Source organism: Cyprinus carpio, chromosome A4, assembly GCF_018340385.1.
Source record: "Cyprinus carpio isolate SPL01 chromosome A4, ASM1834038v1, whole genome shotgun sequence".
Classification (NCBI taxonomy): Eukaryota; Metazoa; Chordata; class Actinopteri; order Cypriniformes; family Cyprinidae; genus Cyprinus; species Cyprinus carpio.
This window is the reverse complement of record NC_056575.1, coordinates 13,301,171-13,324,707: the sequence shown is the minus strand read 5'-3', so window position 1 is coordinate 13,324,707 and position 23,537 is coordinate 13,301,171. Positions and strand designations below refer to the sequence as shown.

Here is a 23,537-nt window from a genome sequence, read left to right as displayed (position 1 = left end):
AGTAGTACCCTTTAGTCCCTTTGAGTCAAGTCAGTCTACTTGTCTACTACCTTAAAGATAGCGATTTTGTACAGTATCTAAGCAATGTGAAGAACAGCAAGAACAGCTCCTGTCTGCTTGAATGCGGAAAGACATAAACCTCCAAAACTATTGGAGCACGTTTCAAATCACCTTCAAAATTCTGTGAAATTTTCTTCAGGTTGGTCCTGTTCAAGCACATGTGGATTTTAGAACAATAACCAGGTTTCCATCAAAGTTATATTCAGCTACCTATAAGCAACTACATTCATTAGAGTATTAGTAGACTGTTTGCTTAATATCTACTAACCCCCACTTATTTATCTGCAAGTGGCTTGTCTCCTCTTGCATGTACTGCATGTTGTAGTATCAAAAGGAACTAAAAGCAAGACTAGCTGTGAGCTCACGTCCTCTCTGAGCATATGCTACAATCCCAGAATATTCATCAATGCCTTTTTAAAAAATAGCAGGAGAAAAATACAACACATGAATTACAGTATGTGCTTCAAATTGTCCCACTGCCTTATTGTTTGAAGGATCTACAGATGTTCAAGCAAGACTTTTGCACTAAACATGGAAATGCCACATAATAAATAAACTCCATTAACTATTACATTATTAGCCAACTGTAAAAGAATAAAGGTGTTTTGATTGGACGGAGATTGCTGCATCATTTACTAAAAAATTTGGAAACAGCCCCTGTCGTTTTCCCCTCACATTCCTTTTTAATTCCTCTTATGTAGAGCTTAAGATGGTTTCAGCAGGTAAGTACTATTAAGTAGCTAGGTGTGTTCTGCAGTGTCACTGTCCCTTGTGAAGGTGAGATGTATTTTTGGAGAATCTGAAAGCCGTATACTACTGGTGGGCCGGTTTAAATGGGATTGTCAGTGTAACAGTTTATCATAAACATGGTGCACCATTTAAACTGGTCAGTATACGAAGCACAGCCCCCTGTGTCTGATGGTGTAGTAATATTTATTTCACTGTGTATTTGATTGATCTGTGTTTGTTATCATGTAGATAGGTGTTTTGTATTTGTGCATGTGTATTTGTATTACATCTTCAAGCTTAATAAACACTGTTGAAAATATAGTAATTGTTAATTGTTTATTGATAGATTCTTGAGAGATGAGACAAAACATACACCACACTTTTACCTGAAATTAGTTGATATCGAAGACAATCACTAGAATGTTCTGTTCCATTTCATTTCCATTTACTGTTTACTTGATCCAAATTATAAAATAAATGTGTGTGTGTGTGTGTATATATATATATATATATATATATGTGTGTGTGTGTGTATTTTTTTTTATATTTATAGGTTATTATATTCCATATTTTTTTTTTTGTTTTTTTTTAGTTTCTTTTTTTTAGTATTTTTGTTTCTATATTTTTTTTTATTTATTTTATATCATCTTCATCACAAAAATTGTATAAAAAAAAAACAATAATTTTTAGATTATTTCCTTAATTTTTAAGGAGGTTCTACTGGTAACTAGCAACAAACTAGCAACACCAAAAAACAAAACAAAAAAACAAAAAAAAAAAAAAATAAGTTGAATAGTTGTGGTTGAAAATGTTATTTTGTTGTAAATATAATATATAACATCTATTATAAATTTATTATAACATCTATTATAAATATTTGGCATAACAGTTCACAATATTTTTCTGATGTTTATTACAGCTAGAAAACACACACACACACACACACACACACACACACACACACACACACATATTTGGCATAAACAGGACTTTCACAATATTTTTCTACACAAACGTTTATTACAGAATCTGGAAAACACACACACTACACACACACTGGGCCACACAGTGGATTTGACCACACACACAATTTGACCAGTGAATATGTCACGGTTGTTCGAGGCGACGTCAATTCAGGACGTCCCATATCTCTTATAGAGGACGCCTCTTACCACAACGAGGCGTTCATTGACCATGAATACCCCAGTGGTTTGTACACCAAAACAGATGACATGCTTCCTCCATCAATCAGGGCATATGAGTCTGACAGGCCCACACCACTGCAAGACATGCTGCCCATCCTGGTGCTTCCAGAAATAACACCCACAAACCTCTCATCTTCAGCTCTGATCAATGGGAAAGGATGTGGGAAATCGGTTTCTTTTAAAGCCGACGCCGGAATAGCAGATGAGACTTTGCCCAAAAATGAAGGACAAATTGTAGTTATATGTAATCAAATGGAGACCAGAGTGGATACTTTGATGCCTGTCATGCAGCAGAACACTTTCACTATCGCTACAGCAGAAAATCCTGCAGAAATGCTCGACATTTGTTGTCCAAATCCTTCTGTAAGACCCAGAGATGAATGTATCTTCACTCAAGTTAATGAGGATGATGAAGATGACAACGATCCATACAAAAACATGGCCTCTGTTATTTACAGCAGTGATGAAGACATGGGGGACGATGAGCCAAATGATTTAAGGCACTATTACAAACATGGACAAAACCAGTTTACAATCGACCACATGAAGGCCATAGGATTACAAATCGAGGATTCGGATGAAATGCAAGCCTGATTCGTCAAGAGCATTTGATTGTGAACCTTCTGATCAAGTCGCTTTCATAAAAAGCCAAATCCTTAGAAGTTTAAACATCCAGACAAGGTTTCAAAGGGAAAATAGCAACAAACCAGGCTCATTAGAAAGGACATAAATATGTATTATCAAACTTTACAGTTTATATTCCATGTTTTCTTCATGTTGGACTAGTAAAGAAATACTGTGCACATGATCAGCCTTAATTAAGAATCAGTTTTGATGACAGTGTCTTTGAGAAATTAGGATGTTATAGCCTGTTTTTGGATATTTCATCCACCTCTAATGTATTTTTAAGATATTCTGACATTGCGGTCAAACCCTGGAACTAGATGAAAATGAAGCGTGTATTGTAATTAATTTCCGATTACTGATGTCTGCTGTCACTTGTTGTGTTCAAAATACTCAAACACAAAAGGTTGAAATAGACTGTAATTTCCCATTTAGCATTTGAGGAATAAATGCCAGCTGGAGAACACAATATTCTGTGCTAAAACTGATGCATTGCCATGTTTGACTTACAGAAGAGCTAAATCCTGTTGAATATTCCTCGCAACATGTTGCAGCTGTTGTTGGAATTTATGAACTATGATGGATTAGGTGATATTCAGGTGCTTCTGGAGATCCTGTGAAATGGCTCTGTACATTATTCTGGAGCTAAAATGTACAATTTCAGAGCAATTTCAGTAGAGTCCTTGTTAAAGGTAAAACTGCTTAAAGGCTTCAAATTGTTTTGGCAAGGGTGCAAAGTTCATCTTTTACTTATATAATATAATAGCTGCACTCTAAAGCTCTGATGTGTCATTTCTCTGTTTGTCTGCAGGAGGCATCATCACCCATCTCTCCTCGCCATGTGTTGTAGGACTTCAGCAGCGGCTTTGCAATCATATTTGAGAAAACTCTATTTCTAGAGGCACAGGCAAGATATCTGTGCCAGGACCAAGAACATTGTGAGAGACACATGGAGGTGAACATACACATTTTTGAAGACGGCTGGTTTTGTGGCATGTTTTTTGAACGTTTTGGTTTTGTGTGGAAGGACACAGTGGAACACAGTCCCATGAGCCCTGGTCATGGCAGCTATATATGTTCAACTATGCTTGAACTTTCGGAACTCATTTTTTTGTCAGGGACAGTTAAGTTCAAATAACACATTAATTTAAAAAGCCACTATACTGTTAAAAAAAATTGAGGTTGGTAGGATTAAAAAAAAAAAAAAAGAAAAAAAAAAGTTTCTAATTCTCACAACGGTTGTATTTATTTGATCAAAATATAGTTTTCTATTCTATTGTATTTTAAAGTTTTGTTCATTCCAGTGATGGCAAAGCTGACTTTTCAGCAAACATTACTCCAGTGGCACATAATCCTTCAGAAATAATTATGTGTTGATTTGGTGCTCAAGAAACATTTTTTATTATTATCAATTTTGAAACCTGTAGTGTTGATTAATATTTTTTGGAACTTTCTCAGGATTTCAGAAATCTTTTCTGACATTTTGTAAATATCTTAACTTAATATATCATCAATTTAATGTTATTTATTCTTCTAACAGTAAATCCAGCCATATAATAAATCAGAATACTCTGTATCTGTATATTGGAAATGTCTTGTCACTTCTCATAAGGAGTCTCTGTAATGCATAAACTCAACAGAAAACTATTTTTAAAAACACACAGCAGAAATATATTCATTAAGTAGGAACTGTAAATGTGGAGTTGACCTAAACAATGAAAGTGGGTCAGCCAGAAGCACCTAATCATTCACTATATTGCAAGTCTTTTGAAGCCATATTATTGTTCTCTGTGTTGAACAGAACTGTGCTATTTGAAATGTTCTGCAGACAGAAATGTGCTATTTGGTGAAAATACTGCCTTTATAATCTCAAGAACAGAATACATTTTATGGCTGGGGTTTGTGCTGTTTTATGAAGTGTGATCACAAGAGGGCGCCATTAGACCATTTTCCTCATGTTAGCTATAACTAAGTTCTTAAAATGAACGAAGTTCTCGCAATGTACTACTTGCTAAATATATCAAAATGCATTTTAAATATGTGGCCTTCTAAAAGCTTTTGTCAACGTTTAGGACCACACACAGTAGGCTAGGCCTTACATAGATGAAGGTGATAAATAGATGACAGCTTACAAAAGTTCAATTTTGATTTAATACGGTCTTGGATGGTTTCAAAATAATGTGTTCACACTTAGTAAACACAAAAACGATGCAAAACTCATTTTTTTGTGTTTATTGCCGGACAAATGTTTGAACTATGAATGGGAGTGTAGTGTGTGTGATGCTTGTTGAAATGACCGCGTTGACCACTAGACGGAGCTTGTACATATATTTCATTTCTATTATATGCCTATGAAAAGTGTTTATCACAGTTCAGCGTTAAATTAGTGCAAAACATAATTTAGCCCTATAAGAACGCGCTGTGTGTGTGTGTGTGTGTGTGTGTCGTTCCTCGAGGTTGCATCGTTAGTTTGTTCTGCTCAGCTGACCATGATTGCTTGACCTGATACAATCACACGAAAACGCATACAGTCACTTCGCTGCACTTTTCTTGTAATATATAGTAAAATTATCAAAAAAGGCTTCCTTAATATATACCCATTGTCACTCAATGCACTGGACATTCTAAAAAGAGTACTCTGAATTATGTTTAATATCAGAATTCAGAAGTATTCAGATCATAATACTTTTTTTTTTTTTTTAGCTTGAGTAATTCTTTATGTCTCTTCTCATGCACATGAACAGACTGGAGAGAAATGCTGCTTAATGTGAGGGAGAACATGGAACAGGCTGTGAATCAGGCATACACATATTGGACACACACACACATACACAGATTGCCATGGCTTTATCAGCTATAGTGGTGAGTCGGAATTTATCATGCTTGAATTGATGCATTAATATCAACATTTTAAAAAGCTGAGATCCCAATATTACACAATTTAAAGGAAAGTAATTCAGTGAGGACAGACATGCTGGAAGGTTTAAAACCAGAAATGTGTAGCTCCTTTTTAAAGCGCTACTATTAAATTTTCAATTCAATTCAAAAGTGTGTGTCATAAACTTACTGAGTTGTCAGTAGTAGACTACTAACGGTTACATAACTAATGTACTGCCTGTTAATCATGTCAGGAGTTGGACGGCAAGGCTAGTAAGTGATTTTGTCTGTGATTTTACTGTTGACACGTACAATGTATTATGGTGATACTTGGTTTTAACATTGATTCCAATTCAATTCCTTCTAAAAAAAAAAAAAAAAAAAAAAAAAAAAAAAAAAAAACCCTGCTTATACTGATCTAAGTTATTTAGACCAACCAACAAACCAGCTTAACCAAAGTTGAGAGATCAGCAAACCAAGTTAGGCTGATTTAAACAAGGATGCCATGGCACATTGTAAATATGTTATTGTACATATGTTTTTGATTGTTTTTACAAATTGAAGGACAAGTCAAAATGGAGATTGTGAATATGTTAAGTAGACCCTGTTGGAAGATCATGTTAAAGTATAAGTTTATTTATAAAGCCCATAAAGAATAATACATAATGTACCAAAGTGTTGTAAACTCTATACAAATAGAATAACTACAAAATCAAACAAAAAAATGTATGTTAAATAATAACAGACTACTAAAACATTATACACATACACATAAACCCCCCAAATACCTCATACAACATCCAAAGCAATGGAGAAAAATGTGGCTTCAAACTAAATTTAAATATGAAAAGAAATTAGGTGGCTTATTTCTTTAACACCAAATCATTTTCTGGTAAAGTTATTAAAATTGGATTATTTATTGCACAATCCTTTCTGGAAACAATTTTATTGCATATTCACTACCAAAGTTTGTCATTATATTCAATCTCATAGCTGTGAATAAATATGTGTGATGTGCATAAGAGCATGAAGCTGTATCTTAATCCACTACCAAAGTTTGTCATTGTGCTAAATAATGTAAACTAGCTGTAAACCAGCTAAACCTGACAATTAATTGGTTATTTGGCCTACTGTTCCCACCTCAGGCCAAAGTTTCACAGGTCTGAGGACAGGTGACAGAAGTTTCCTCCAGCAGATAGACAGGTGTTGGCTGGCGCTCTGGGTCTGCCGCGGTGTTCCTGCACTGTGACAGATGTGTGCGAGTACCAATCGGACTGCCAGGCCGGCCACCATGATGGATCACACCTCTCTCTCCACCTGCTGCGGCCCAGCGAGCTCCTCTTGTTTATATGCTGCATCTGCAGCTGGGGTGCGACGCCATCTGTCACTATCAAAGTTTTTCATGATTGGAAATGATATTCGAGAGAGTAGTAAGACTTAATACGTGTCCTTTAACCTCAATAACATCTTTTCAGCTTAGATGTTATTGCCCACAGTGCTGTAAATATTATGGGAAAAATAGAGAGAGAGGTAGATGAGTAGATTTATGTTTGTGTTATCTCAATATGTCTATGACACATACTCAAGAGAGCCAGAGGGAGATCGCTGCTTATGCAAGACAGTGATTCAGTCTCAAGCAGATCTCATCTTATTCCATGTTATATTCGTCCATTGCCATGCAGAAAATTAGTTTGTGCTGTAGCCACAACTGTTTCACTGTGTAATCCAACAAGGCTCGGTTGGCAAGTCCCTTGTCGTATGGAACATTTATCTCGCAATGAGACTCTGAGATCTTTATAGCATAGGATCTGTGATCCTGAGCTTCCTTTGCTGGTGTCTGCCAGACGAGGCACATCTGCTGTTGAGAGCTGCGAGATGTAGACATCTGTTTGCAATCAAGAGCTGAATCAGTCGGCCGTATCATGTGTGACTGACTGTGTCCTGAATGGAGAAGCAGTACTAGAGTCTTAAAACTATATTTTATGAATGTCATCAAACGTAAAAGCATTTTTTTTTTTTTCCATGGTCCAGTTACATGTGTGATGCTTTTGCTTTATATTAGGCCATAAACATACTCTTTGGAAGTAGAAACGCATTGCAAGTGCACTTTTTTTACTCCAGTACTTAAGGGGGGGATATAGTTGCTGCTAAACTTATTGTGCTATTATTCAGGTAGCTAGTTAAAAACATCTATGGCTAAATGTTTATAGCTAACATTCTCAGCAAGAATCTCTTCAAATGTTTCTCCGCCATGAAGGCAGTTGACCTGACAGCGAAAACGGACCTTATAAAGAAGACGTTTTACGCCAATGTCAGCTTTAGTGCCCTTTCATGCAATGGTGAGAGCACAACATGCATTTTCATTGATATGAATTGCATTCTGGCACATTTCTGACATACATGTAGCTAGAGGCATTTACTTTCATAAAGTGCTTCAGGAATAAATCCTAAAACCCGGAAACAAGTTAGCATTTTAGAACTTCCAATTCCATCATACTGAAGTCAGCTATTTTATTTTTATTTATTTATTTACTGTGTTTATTTTTGGTTTAATGCTTGAAATAAGATCTGTAGTTAAAACAAGCTCAAGATATCTGAAACTTTCCAATTTGATTAGGGGTGCATGATAAATCTCGGCCAATAATTAATGCGCATCTCGTCAGTAAAGCCGGTTCAACTGCTCTATGTGAAATCAGCACCTGACGGAATTTTCTGCTGATTAGAGAACCGGCCCTACTGACGAGATGCGCATTAATTATCAGCCGATATTTATCATGCACCCCTAAATTTGATTCACCATAGTGCCATTTTGGAGAATATCCGTTGAACACAAGCAGCTTACGCTCTTCTGTGTCAGCCATGTTACACTGATTCACTGTTTTCATTCAAATCAAATTGTAAATACACATAGAAAACATATCCGTGTGTCGCGGCTGACACAGAAGAGTGTATGCTGCTTGTGTTCAGCGGATATTCTCCAAAATGGCGCTACAGTGATGCAGAGAGATACAGAGGAGAAGAATTGTTGAATAAATTCGTTATTTTTGTTTTCTTCATGTACAAAAGTATTGTCGTCGCTTCATAACGTTACGGTTGAACCACTGATGGCAGATGGACTATTCTGAAGATGCTTTTCATTCTTTCTTGGACCTTGACAGTATAATTTACTTGGCAGTGTATGGGACAGTCACAAGCCTCCTGGTTTTCATCCAAAATATCTTAAATTGTGTTCCGAAGACAAATTAAGCTTTTACGGGTTTGGAACGACATGGGGGTAAGTGATTAATGACAAAATTTTCATTTTGGGGTGGAGTAACCCTTTAACAAAAATAGATAATCACGGCATCACTCAGTTGTGGCATCAGATGAGGTGACCAATTTCCCATGATGCACAGAAGTTAAATTTTTAATTCTTGTAATTAATTTGTGTTTATAGCAATTGTTTCTGATATATTCAGGAAGGGGTGTATTTTCAGTTGACATGCTTATTTTTTTTTAATTTGTTGTCATTTTGTCTGACCCCTTTTTAGTTACTTACCAGTAATGTGAATCCCATTTGTTTTGATGGCTTGATGGTTGTGTGATTGATTATATGAAAACTGACTCACTTGTTGCCCGACTTTGGATTATATTTTTTTCAAGTGTTTATATAGAGTATTCTTATGAGGCAGATTCAGAGCTATGACTCAATGAAGGACAGTAGACTCTTGATTAATGTTCATTTCGGTTGCGTAACGTAATAGATTTGGCAGACACGGTGAGAGAGACAACAGAGGACGAGGGAGATTTTGTGGGTGTCCACTTTGATCAGGGGAGATCTCTCTCTCTCTCTCTCTCTCTCTCTCTCTCTTTTATCAGCATTGTGTCTCTCTCTTCAAAGGTTTAGATGTGGACTTCTAAGGAGCTGTTTGATTATCAAAGATCTGCATTGATGCTCTTCACTTTGACTTTCATGAGCCGCATGCACAAACCTCACAACCTGCTGACAATTAAAGCCGTGTTGTTCCTTTGTTTATGCCCAATATGTTTCTCCACAGTCACCAACCTTGAATCTGATTAGCTGAGGAATGTTCAAATAATGATAGAGGTTGTATCTGCTTAGACCAGCATGAAGATCTAGGCTTGCTGGATCTGAGTTTAAACCTCCAGCCAGTGTTTAATCTAGCTTGCCACTCCCTTGCTCGTCCGCCTACTTTCTTTCTTCCTTAGCATGTGACGCTCTGTATGAAGTGAGCCATTAGACATAGTAACACAATTACACCTCAGTTGCCTGGATAAACAGCCGGCCCATCTGGGCTCTTATTGAATAAGCAGACCTTTACTGATGTTTACAGATCAAGTCAGCCTTACGTGAACAGCAGTATGATACAGTGAGATCTATGCTTTTTAAAACTAGGTTTGAGAATGTCAGACCTCGCAAATCAAATCTCAAAATATGACCATTTCATTCTGACTTTGTACGATAGATTCACTCTGAATTGAACAATGTTTAAAGATTGTTTTGTCAAGGCTGAAATATGGAAGGATAATACAAACAGAATAGGGTTACATCTATGATGTCTGTTTGCACAAATTACAATTCAGTATGGTTAGTATCATCCCTGTCATGATGTAATTTCCTGTAGCTCTAGAGTGATAAATCACATGGCATTTAGAGCTCAGGTGATAGAGTATTTAGAGTATATTATAGATGAAGCATTTAGAGTATATTTTGAATTAGCTTAAATTTTTTTGTATTTTAAGTTTTCATTTTAATTTGTTTAATTTTTAGTAAATTTATGGTGCACTATTTTTTTCGTTTTTCATTTTTATTTTAGTACTTTAACTTTTCTAATATTTAGAGACATTTTATTTCAATGAACAAAAACAAATAACTTTTTTTTTATTTAACAATAATAAAACAGCATGTGCATGAGCATATAGGTGCGAGATTTAAATTAGCATATTTCCATGGATTTACTGTCATTGAGATGATTGACAATGCTAACAGATCACTTTCTCCAGGTGTTATAAACCTCCTTCTCCAGGCTGAATCTTGAAAATGTGCAATTCTCATCACTAAGATCTTCTGAAACCCAGAAAATGTTGCATATTGACTAAGTGGCAGTAATGCCACCTGTTGAGCCTGTGCACCTGTCATGTGGTGTGAAGTTACACAAAGTGCTTTAGATCAGCTTTACAGTATGATTCAGACGACAGCTTCTGTTGATTTTGCGGTACAAGAAGCTCACTAGCATGTTTCTCTCTCTCTCCTAATGAGACAACCACAATAACATTGTAGTGGCAAGATAAATCATATTGTATCATTTAAGTGTTAAGTATTTTCTCAGATATTGTTTTCACAGCATTTGTCGTCTTTTTGGGTGAATTATAAATGAATCAACCCAGAAGGGAATCAGCACTACGTTAGCCAGGAAGATGTGATGTTCTTTCTGCTGGCTCTGTTAGAGCTGCAGCTCTTTTTCTGGTGTCCTGGTCTCAGGCAGAGCTGTGTGTCTGCAACCAGGTCACGTCAGGGTGGCCGGCTTCTTTCTGCTAGATATTCTTCATTCTGTGGCTCCATCTGTATTCTCAGCTCCAATATTTCCAAAAACGATCCTAACAATGGAAGCCACCGGATTGCCGCGCTGCCAAATTGCAAATTGTCTTTGGCACAATTCATGAATATTTTTTTGATCAGTCATGAAAATCTTTGAAAACTTTAAGGCCATTAGGATCTTATAGACTGTATTGAGGTATGCATGCATTTACATCTCACATGCTTTTGTCTGGCAACAAACCTGTCAGTTAACATTCCCAAACTGTTACAGTATGAAACTTATGAAACTCTGTTAAAATGTAGATGTCCTCAGTTGCCTTGGAAACAATCTCCATGGGACAGATTAATTAATAAATTACACTTGGCAAACCATGCATGGAGGAAAGGCGTGATTTTTAAACAGCATTTCTTTTAAGTAACTTAAATTAATTAAACATGTGTTACTGCAATAAATACCGTAGGATGTAATAATACATATTCTGAAAAGCAACCAAATTATTTTTTGATTTAACTTTTTTTTTTTAAGGATACATTTGACAGATTGTTCTCTACAATCCTGAGGCCTAAAACCGCAAGAAGGGCATCCAAGTAAAAGGACAGAGATGCCCCCCATCATTCCCAATGCATGTGTTTCTGACACGCAAGTCAGTTCATGTCCAAACATTCACATTGCCTTTGGACAAAAATGTTTGTTTGCATGCATTTTTCCAATTTTGTTTGTTTGTTTTCTGTCATGTAAAGAGAAGTAGGTTTAATTTCTTCTGCTGTTTAACATTTTAAGAACAAACCCCTTTTCTGCAGGAGAGCAACCCAGTTAGCTAAAGCTCTGGGTCTTGATTCAGGGGTGACACATGGTGCCCCACATAGATGCTCACAGTTGATATTATTTTGGGGAAAGATCTAAAACAAAGCTGCTTCATTTAATCTAATAAAGTCAGTATTCCTCAAAGGAAATGGTTCCCAAATGGATCTACCTACACTTAAAGAGCTAAGAAAGGAAAATTATTAGGCCAACATTAAATATTAAAACACAATCATTAGTTACTAGGACAGAGACAGAGCATAAGGATGATTTGGCTTGCCAAATGACTATGTTAAAAATTAAAGCAACACACGAGGTCTAAATATATATACTGCACTTATTATTATAATTATAATCAGGTTCAGGCTGTGCACAAAGTCCTGTTTATTTTACTAGGTTATTTTACTTTCACAGTATTTCAACAATCTAAACAATGAACCGAAATGTACCGCAGAGATATTTGCAAAACTGACTTGTATCAGATGGAGGCTACGGGACGGCAAGGTTGTGCACTTCTCAAATTCAGTATTAAATTGAAAATGACTTTTAAATTACAATTCAATCTCCGAATTCTAAAATTAATTTTCAAATTACATTTTTCACTAAATCCAAAACATTGTCAAGAATAACTTGAATTTGTAGCTTGACAAGTTCAAAAAGCCCCCAAAATCTATAGGTTCGTCTGCCTTACAGAAAGGGACAGGGATAGGATGAAAGATACTAAAGAAATGTATTTTATATACTATTGGTCAAAGGTTTAGGGTCAGTAAGATTTTTTTTTTTTTTTTGTAAAAAATACTTTTATTCAGCAAGTATGCATTGATTTAAAGTGACAGTAAAGACATTTGTAGTGTTACAAAAGATTTCTATTTGAATTAAATGCTGTTCTTTTGAACTTTAGGTAACACTTTATTTTGATAGTCCACTTTAGACGGAGCTTTAAAGGGACGGAGCATTAAGAAAAAAACAAAGCACTCGCTCATATTTTACCCCCATGATCTCTACCTCCCCCAACAGTTGTACCATTTCCAAGTGGCAATAAGCATCACTCAATGTAATCCCAGCAGAGGGATCTATAACAGCCCCACACACCCTGATGTCAGTAAATGTACAACAGTGCTCTCTTTGGCATCGCCTGCCAGGTTGTATGAGGTCATTTAGTGGAAGCTGAGTAGACAAACCTCAATCACAGAGCATGTTACCCTTTTTGATTCATTTTCTGCATCCAAAAAATGGCATTCCTCTTCTTTCTTTTGTCTCTCTGTGCTTCCCTTGCTCTTTTGCTGACTTACTCTCATTCATCTTCAGCCTTTTAAAGAGCACATCCTCTTCAGCTTCAGAGTTGGACTAACTCGGGCAACTCCCATGGCTGTGAATAGATAGTGTTGTGTTGCTAGGCGACGACTGAGATCAGTTAATCTGTGGATAGTGTGTACAGCGTTTGCCCTACCTGCCCGCTCTGTAGCACACCTCCTAGGGCATGAACCATGAACTCCTGATGACCCCATATGTGCATATGCATCATGCTGTTTTCTCCCTCACAGTGATAGACACCCTGACAATTAGGAATGCGTCATAGCCATACCATATTGACTACTACACTGCAAACTAATATTTTCTTTTTGTCTTGTTTTCCAGTACAAATATCTAGACATTAAATGAGACCTTTTTATAAAGTGTTACTGATTTATAATAACAGCAATTTCTAGAGTATCAGCTATAACATAAAGATAATTTTTGACTTTTTTTTTTTGAAAAAAAAAAAAAAAAAATTACAATATTGTTCATAAACTCTTCAGATACGGTAATGCAAGCGGTGATTCTTGATGCTGTTCTCCATGTCAATGTTCTGTATTGGTTGCATTTGTGTTGGATGTTGCTTCTTACTAATACCACATAATCTAACTAAAGCCCTGTAATCCACTTAAAATGAGGTTATGAGTGTGCTGCTGGATCCGTGAGGATGCTATTATGAGAATGAGTTTCTGTCTTCATGTACTGCTGCGACCTGTGCATCTATACATTGAGGAAACAAAAACACAATCTGCAAAAGAGACTGCAAAACACTTTAGAAACAAAATCAATCAATCAATCAATAATGGTGTGCTTGATAGATACAATTAGATATAATTTAATTGAAATTCATATCTGCTGTCTGGTCTTATAAATATCATCTACAGTATCTCTCAGTCTTTGAAGTATAATGTGTAATTTGTACTATGTCCTACAGATGCATTAAGTGGTCACTCCATATTTCCTGCTTTGGTTCAAAATAAACACACCACCTCACATATGCAAAGTGCTAACACACGCACACACAACAAACACAAATACACACAATCACACAGTTCTCCAAATACACCCTAGTGTAAATCCTCATATTTGCTGAGATCAGAGTTAGCTGCTTATTTGCTCAGTAAATGTGGCGCTCCGGTGAGCTCACCTCCCCTCAGCTGCATCCAGACAACAAACACTGCATACCTTTTCAAAACGAAGAAATCATAACCTGCAAAAATTCATACATTCATCTGACATTTTTTAATGTTACTTTCAATGTAGTACATAATATAATGTTCCCATAATATATAGATACAGTCAAGGGTAGAAAATAATCACCCCCTTTAAACTAATCACATTTTGTTGCTTTGCAGCCTGAAATGAAGACGGACACAGCTTTTGTTTTGTCCAGCTGTATTTACTCAGTGCAACTCATAACATCCAAGTGAAAGATATACCAAAATGTCAAAAAAAAAAAAAAAAAAAAAAAAACACAGAATCACTGAGTTGGAAAAAGGATCACCCCCTTGTGTCAGTATTTCGTTGAACCACCTTTTGCTTTAATTAGCCTTTAGTCTGTAGGGATATGTATCTGTCTCTACTAACTTTGCACATCTAGACTTTGCAATATCTGCCCACTCTTCTTTGCAGAATTGCTCAAGTTCAGTTAAATTTGATGGTGACCATTTGTGGACTCCAGTCTTCAAGTCATTCAACAGATTTTCAATAGGGTTTAAGTTTGGGCTCTGACTTGACCATGCAAGGACATTCACCTTTTTCTCCTTCAACCACTGTGTGCTCAGTTTTGCTGTGTGCTTTCTGTTATTGTCATGTTGGAAGGTAAACCTTCTTCCCATTGACAACTTTCTGGCAGAGGGCAGCAGAATTTGACAGTATTTTGCCCCATCTTTCTTTAATTAGCCTTAGCATAGTTCTCCAGTCCCTGCTGCAGAGAAACACCCCATAACAGGACATTACCACCTCCATGCTTTACTGTATAATGCTGTTATGGATGGTGTGTGCCCCTGGTGTTTGTACTGATGTGATGCTATGGCCTTAGCTGTGACCGCTTTTAATCAATTTTGACAGTTATATGACCCGGCTCGGTCACAAATGCAGCACAACTTTTCAAGGACCTTTCAGAAGTTTTTACTTTTGCAAGTGATTTATTTTACACAAACAAGCTTATATTGAAAAAAATGAGAAAATGTCAACTTATTTTCAACAGTATCTTTATTTTTGGGGGCAATAATAGCAGTTTTTTATTTTATTTTTAACTAAAACTTTACTTGCAGAAATGGGATTTAAACCTTGAGAAATATTCACTTCCCTACAATAAATCCAAAATTGCATATGCAAAAAGGTTCCATCTGAAATGTAATAGCTCATTCTATCTATCTATCTATCTATCTATCTATCTATCTATCTATCTATCTATCTATCTATCTATCTATCTATCTATCTATCTATCTGATGAAATTGTTTAAGTTTCTTGTCATTCAAAGATATGAGCTCTGATGCCTCGAAGCGCGTATCAGTTGTGCGGCTCGGGCTCCTTGTTTGGAGCGACACGATCGCGCGCAGATGGGTGGGGGGCGTGTGGAAACTGATCCGCCACAGCGCGCACAGTCTAAAACAGACTCTGTAACGTACTGGAAAACCGGAGAGACACGGAAACGCCCCACACGGACTTCCCCTGCCAGCCTCCACATCTCTGGAGAAACATCTGAACTAATTCAACAGGGCAAAGGCAGAAGTAGCGGGACTAAAAGCATCTGAGATTTGTTTGTGGAAGTAGCGGCGCTCATGGCAGCAGCTCGGCTGCTTTAGGAGGGTCACTTCTGTGGATTTATTGGGAGAAACTCGTCTGTTGGGTGTCAGTCAGAAAAATAATGGATGCACTCAGACTGTCCGCTGCTCTTCTTCTACTTCTGTCTTCATTCAGCGGTGGAAGTGCTATACAGTTTCCCGACTCCCATCTGTAAGTAAACAGCACAAAACTTGCTATTATTGTTGTGATTCCTGAGTTGCTGCACTTCTTGCTATCTATAATTTTTGTTGACAATAATTGCAAAACACTTAAGTTTCTGTATTCCAAGAGCGGAAGATAGAGAAGTTTAAGGACGCGTTTACACAGGACGCGTTTCGCGTTCCGTATGCGCTATTTTTGATACAGTTGTTGGTCTATGTACTGTAGATACACATGCGTCAGACGGACGTCTTTGGCCGTTGCGTCGCGTTTCCGCGGCGGCGTGTTAAGTTAAAGGGATAGTTCATAAAAAATAAATAAATTAATTAAAAAACCCTTAAATAAATGACTAAGTAAGAAATCTGTAAAGCGTAATCATTATTCATGTCGTTAGGTATCATTATTATGAGATTAAAAAAATACATTTTGGAGAATTTCTTTACTATAGAGTGACAATGAATGGTGACTGAAGATGTCAAGCCTCAAAATAGAACACCCATAGAAGTAGCATGAAAGTGGTACATATGACTCGTTTACTACATTTCAAGGAGACAATGTGTGATGAACATATGAAATTTAATTTGCTTCTTTGTGAAAACTCTTTCTTTTTTGCACGTTCAGTGACATCCTATTCCTGATATATATATATATATTATATATATATATATATATATATAGATATATATATATATATATATATATATATATATATATATATAAATAAAACAGGGGTACACATAAACGGTGTGCATGCGCGAACAGAAAATAAAAAAGCGCTGTGTAAATAAAGTCATAGCGCTCATTTGCGTACCGACAGATTGAAAGCTGTCAATCATAATTTTAGATCAACTAACTACAACACTCATACTGTATAGGCTTTTCATTCACTGACGCACTTCACTTACACTCTTCACTTGCCACCAACTCACTAAAATAAAATCTTCTTGATTTTAAGTTTAAAAATGATAAAAATTCATATTTAAAAAAGTCAGTATTAGCTATTTATTTTTAAGTGTACTATAAAATAATAGCATTTTTATTAAATACTTTTTATTTTAAAATATAATAGTATTAACACACTTTATTATTTTGTTTATTATTTTATTATGTGTATATGTGCAGTTTGAGCGCAAAACCAAATCTCCAGTTTCTCTCATGAGAACCAGACTGAAAAACTTTTGTGCACCTGTGTGTGTGTGTGTGTGTGTGTGTGTGTGTGTGTGTGTGTATATATGTACAACTTATGACTTAATTTATGCTGTGAAACATCTGAATGGGATATTTTGATAAATATCTCTGTGTCCATAAGATGGAAGTCAAAAGTAACAGAAACTGTTTAGTTACCAACTAAATCTTTTTTTGAAGAACTGCATAAGATAGAAAGTCATACAAGTTTTAAAAGACATAAGGGGAATAAAGTGATGGCAGAAATTGTGAGCTGTCCCTTTAAATCTTTCATTTAAATTATAAACTATAAACCTAAAGTGTAGTCTCTTAACAAATGAATTTACAACATGTTTTGTGGTTTTATAACACCAGCAAGGCTGCTAGTTCCAGACAAGCCAGCCCTCTACATTGCGAGTAAATCACTCGCATATGCGACTAAATCTTCACTCTGGGTGACTAAATGATTTCTAATGCCAGTGTGTGAGTTGGAGGCTAAGTATAAGTTTAGCACAGGTTTAGTTTTACTTGCCGAACACTCTCTGACTGAGACCTTCAGAGTTTCAATCTCCGTCAAGCGATCTGTGATATTTTACAGTTCACCTGAATAGATGTGCAACGCACTTTTATTTAACATAGACTGTATAAAAACACGGACGTAGTGTCTGTGACATCACCAGTAGATTTCTGAAAAGCATTTTTGAAGCTCAAATTGGGAGGAGTAGGCCGTTGCCATCTTGGCAGCAGGTCACCATGCGTCACTCCCAGAATATCGAAAATGGGCAAAGAGGCGGGAGCTGGTTGCTGAAACCACGCCCACCTAGCTCGACGGCGGTGACAGCAGCGGCAATCCACCTGTCACTCAAATAGCCACGCCCTAAATTATGCATACTTTTAAGGCTTAATATAATTTAAACAGACAAGTTATAAAAAAAATTCATAATTTTTCTTTTTTATCAGTCTGGCGAGTAAACTAAAAAATTTAAAAAATGACAGTGGTGATTCATTTGCCAAGGTGTCCATAGAGGGTTGCAAGTGGTCATCAAACCTGATGTGCCACCTGTGTCCTGTGAGTTATTTTTAGTTGAGCAGAGCCTATCACATGGCCATTTTATTTCAAACTCAAGCATGTGAAAACTTGCCATTTTTACTGTATAATCACCATAAGATTACCTTCAGATACTGTACCTGTCCGCTCTCTTACGAGTGTATGAGAGTTGCTCAAAGACCATGCTCTCCGTCCTGTGCCCTCATTTGCTGGTATTACAGTTGTTGGGTTTTAGAGTGTTTCACAACATCTTCAAACTGATATAATCCCTCTCTATGACAGATCGGACACAAGAACAGCTCAAGGCGTAGAAGCACTCATCTGTCAAATGCATGCAATCAGATTGCACTCTTTGCTTGAGATTGTTCAGGTTTGAGACAGAATTCAGTAATATGTAAATCACAGTCTGATGTCCTTAGGCCTGTGTCTGATCTGTGTTGTGAGCATGTACCTGATCAAACAAGTTAAAGTTGAAATCAAAATCCAGTCTATTTACTTACTTAATGCATGTTCCTGGTCTCATTAGGAATGATGGTTTATGCTGTTCTAAATTGACAAAATAGTCTTCTTCATAGTCTTTTGTCAAAATTTAGTAACTTGTTTTGTTTCTAAAATGACTTTCCTTTTTAGCTGACATCACAAATTCTGGTGTATAATGGGGCATTACATCATATTTCACTGAGAAATGTCTCATTAGTAATTTCTTTTTCTGTACTGTGGTTCCCCTTCCCTTCTTTCTTGTCATTCTGAGCCCCTTTTCCTCCTGATCTGTGTGACTGCATCTTTGTGCCCGAACCCTAACCTCCTAATGCCAGAGCCTGTCTGCTTCAGATGCTCTATGACTGCACCCTCCTCCCCAGTCTTCTCCATCCCTTCTTAGTGTCTTGTGGCTTGTGGCAAATGATTAATGTCCTCAGATCTGAGTCTGATGTGTCACCCGTTCCACCCCTGAAAGCTTCTTGAGAGAAGCACAAAGCAGGTAGTGCATCTGTGCACTTTTGCTTTTATTTAGTTGTTATTAATTGTCATCTTTTCTTCTGTAATGGTTTGGGACCTGTCATCCTCTTTTTATTTAATCTTTCATGCCTTTTATGTTAATAAACAGTTTTTAACTGTGAACTTAAAAAATAAAGTAAACAGTTTGCATGGCTTATTTTGAACTGAATTGCCATCATTTACACTACCGTTCAAACATTTTTGAAAGTAGTCTTTTATGCTTTTACAATAACTGTTTTATATTTTAAGATATTTTCAAATGTGTTTTATTCCTCTAATGGCAAAGCTGAATATTCAGCAGCCATATCTCCAGTCTTCAGTGTCACATGATCCTTCAGAAATCATCCTTATATGCTACTTATTATTATTATCATTGTAAAAAAAAAGAAAAAAAGAAGTGCTGTTTAATATTTTTGTGGAAAATGTGATACTTTTTTTTTCAGGATTCTTTGATGAGTAGAAAGTTCAAAAGCATTTTTAATAGTATTTTGTAACATTGTCTTTGCTATCACTTTTGATCAATTTAATGCATTTTTTTATTTTTTTTTTTAGTTTTTTTTTTATATTAAGAAACATTTTATTTTATAACATTCTATTTTAATAAAAAGTGTTGTAGTAGCTTATTTTCGATGAGACGCTTGTTTCTAAAAGTTCCTGAAAATATTTCAGTTTTTTTTTTCTTCAGCATTATCTATTAGATCTAAGAATAATTTATTTTAATTGCCTGGACTTTGGATCAAGACACTGAGGCTGCATCCCAACTCGTGTGATGGATTCTGTGTCCATCAAACTGATTCCCTGTCATGTGTTGTTTTTTTTTGTTGTTGTTTTTTTTTTTGGATCTGGAGCCTCATGTTTCAGGTTTCTGTGCCTCTGGGATGATAGTACTGGATCAGTAAGCCTCTCTTCATCTTTGAATCATTCTTCTACAACATTTGCGTCAGAGTCCTCGCCATGTTGCACTTTGACTACAAGCATAATCAAATTTCATGCTTAAGCAGTTCGATACGTGGGTCTTTCCTGTTTCTAGCCTTATTCACAGAGTGCAGATTCAGAATGAGCATTATTTGCCCTTTGGAAATCAGCTCGCTCACAGTCTTTGTGGCGTGGGTTTAACACTAAACTGTGGCTCCAGAGTTTTAGGTCTTTCCAGAAAGAAAGGTTTTGCTAATACTATATGTTTGTGCTGTGCTTATGTGTCTAGTGGCAATTTTTTAACACCTTAGTTCAGCAGGGAGCCTTTTTGTAGGTATTTGCTGAGTCCTTTGAAAACAGATGGGAGCTATTTTTGTCACTCAAACACTCAGGCAAAGTTAATGCTCAGTCAGTTTCAGGGTGAACGGCAGAGGACCAGAATCTCTCCCTGTGTCTTTTCAATAAATATTCTTTTTGTATTTTCATTTGGTATTTGTTTTTAATGCTTTTTGAGGTTTATTTTTTCTTTCTGCTTTTTGATTTTTATACTTGGTTTTGTCATTAATAGATTTAAATGGACATGTCAATTTTCATTCATTTATATAAAATAATTATGAATGTCTAACCCTAAAAGAAAATGTTTTGGGAGGAAATTATATTTTTGAATGTTAAAAATGTTTTATATTTTTTAATTTATAATATGGTATTTATTTTATGTCTGTCAATAGATATTAATTAAATATGATATGATGATGGATCTCATGATTTCTATATTTAATTAAGCTATAAAATCACTTTTATTTATTTAGTCTGTTAATAGATATGAATTAAATATAAAATAATGATTGATCTCATGATTTCCGATTTCTTGTAATGAAGCCATACATTCATGTTTATTCATTCTTATATTTATTTATTTATTATGATTTATATAAAGCTATTTTATTGATTTATATAAAGCTAATTATAAATGACTAACTCTAAAAGAAAACGTTTTGGGAGGAAATTATATTTTTATTTATTTTTAATAAATGTTTTGTTAATAAGTGTTTAAATGTTTTATATATATATTTAATTTATAATATAGTATTTATTTATTTACTATGTTTGTCAGTATATATTAATTAAATATGATATAATGATGGATCTCATGATTTCTATATTTAATGAAGCTATAAAATCACATTCATTTATTTATTTATTTTGTCTGTCAATAGATATGAATTAAATATAAAATAATGATTGATCTCATGATTTCTGATTTCTAGTAATGAAGCCATAAAATCTCATTCATTCATTCATTCATTCATTCATTCATTCATTCTTTCATTCATTTTAATATTTATTTATTTATTTATTTATGATGATTTCGGAATTGAATGAAACTGTAATTGTGTGTAAAATCGAATTTGATAAATGTATTTATTTATTTATTTATTTTAAACATTATTAATTTATTTACTTGTTTATTTATTTTTATTGAGGATGCCTGCAGATGTCTAAAGGGAGTTTTAGAAAGATTTAGACATGTTTAGAGAAATTTGTCCCCAGAGTACAGATAAAGTAAACCCACACAGCGGCAGTCTTCCTGTTCCCCTGCCCACATATAATATGCTGAGTCTAATTTTGTTTTCATAGTCATTTGAATCTCAAAATTATATGGTTTCAGAGGATTTTAGGAGCACCACAAAATGTTGAATCTATTAAATAATGCTTAATGTTTTAAAGAAAGAGTTGCAAACTTAAAGTTCTTTGTTCAGCTCTGAGACGTTAGGTCACTTAGAGGACTTTTCCCTCCAATCTTCCAATCTTCTATAGTCTAACTGGAAACTTTGTGAATTGCTTACAGCTGGGCGAATGTCAGCCGCATTCTGTGGAAGAAGCACATCTGCTTTCCACCCGTAGTATTATTATGAATGTACAGTGCAGAACTCCACAGGTGAGAATACAGTTAGTGTGCTGCTGTTTCTAAGAATGCTAATGGAAACTTGTCTGTGGGCTCATATCCCAGAATCCTACCCCATTTGTGCTAAAGAGAGGGAATCCGTTATACTCTAAATAACTGATCAGTGGTTTCTTCAGGCTTTTTCAGAGAGTGTCTGGCTTTAAAAACAGGTAGAACGATTGTGTACTGATTTCCTGCTCATAAGTTTTGCATTAGAAATATCAGTGTTTATTCAATATATACACTAAGACTCACAAGTTTTTTTTTTTTTTTTCATTAATACTTTTATTCAGCAAAGATGCATTAAAGGGATAGTTCACCCAAAAATGAAAATTACCCTATGATTTACTCACCCTCAAGCCATTCTAGGTCTATATGACTTTCTTCTTTTATATGAATACAATCGGAGTTATATTCAAAAATGTCTTGGCTCTTCCAAGCTTTATAATGGCAGTGAATGGGTGATATTCAATAGTCCAATAGAAGTCCAATAAACTGCATCTATCCATCATAAAAAGTGCTCCACACAGCTCCGGGGGTTAGTAAAGGCCTTCTGAAGCAAATGTATTGATAGATTAAGCTACGGGTGTGTCCTACTGGAACGCCACTTTCTCGTGAACCATGCATACGACAGTTGGTGGAAACTAGAGATTAAGGTTTATAAAGTTTTAAAAATGGATATTTTTCTTACAAAGACGTATCATGTGGAGCACTTTTTTATGATGGATGGATGCTGTTAATTGGACTTCTGTTTGACTATTGAAAATTACCACCCATTCACTGCCATTATAAAGCTTGGAATATGGTATATATATAACTCTGGTGTATTCGTGTTAATTGGACTTCTGTCTGACTTTTGAGCTATCAAATCAACAAATATTAGAATGATACTTTGACATTGGATCATTTGACACTGAAAATCTATTACAGCTTTTATTTAAACTTTCTACATTAAAGTATATTCTTAAAAATAATAAAACAATTAAATTATTATTATGATTATTGTTGGATGATTTGATTTTGTAAACTTATTTGATTGATTTTTTAAGTATTGTTTGTATATGTATTATAATGTAAAAACAGTTACTTCAAATTGTTTTTTTTTTGAGTTATTTATTATTTTTTTTTTTTCACAATTTCACTTTAAATAACATGGTTAGACTACGTTAGTGTAGCAAAAGGTTGTATTTGTAGTAAAACAATGGTTAATTTTCATAAGGGAGGTGGACAGGTTGATATCAATTTGACATTTCCCCTCACAGGCCAATTTCACTGTTTATGACGCTGACGCACGAGAAGCTGTACAAAGTCCACAATGAAGAGTGAAGGAGAGATGTGTGTGTTAGTGTAGCAATTGGAGGGATACAGTGGTTGAAGAGAAAACAAG

General features: G+C 35.4%; 1 protein-coding gene across 1 annotated transcript in view; it reads left to right on the top strand.

The window, feature by feature from the left end:
* The first annotated feature begins 15,699 nt into the window (after window positions 1-15,699).
* LOC109065183 (voltage-dependent calcium channel subunit alpha-2/delta-1-like) overlaps window positions 15,700-23,537 on the top strand; it is a 60,429-nt gene continuing 52,591 nt past the window's right edge. The window contains exon 1 of the mRNA XM_042741515.1: window positions 15,700-16,094. Coding sequence (XP_042597449.1) covers window positions 16,006-16,094 — 89 coding nt within the window. The 5' untranslated portion in view covers window positions 15,700-16,005. The remainder of the gene's footprint in view (window positions 16,095-23,537) is intronic.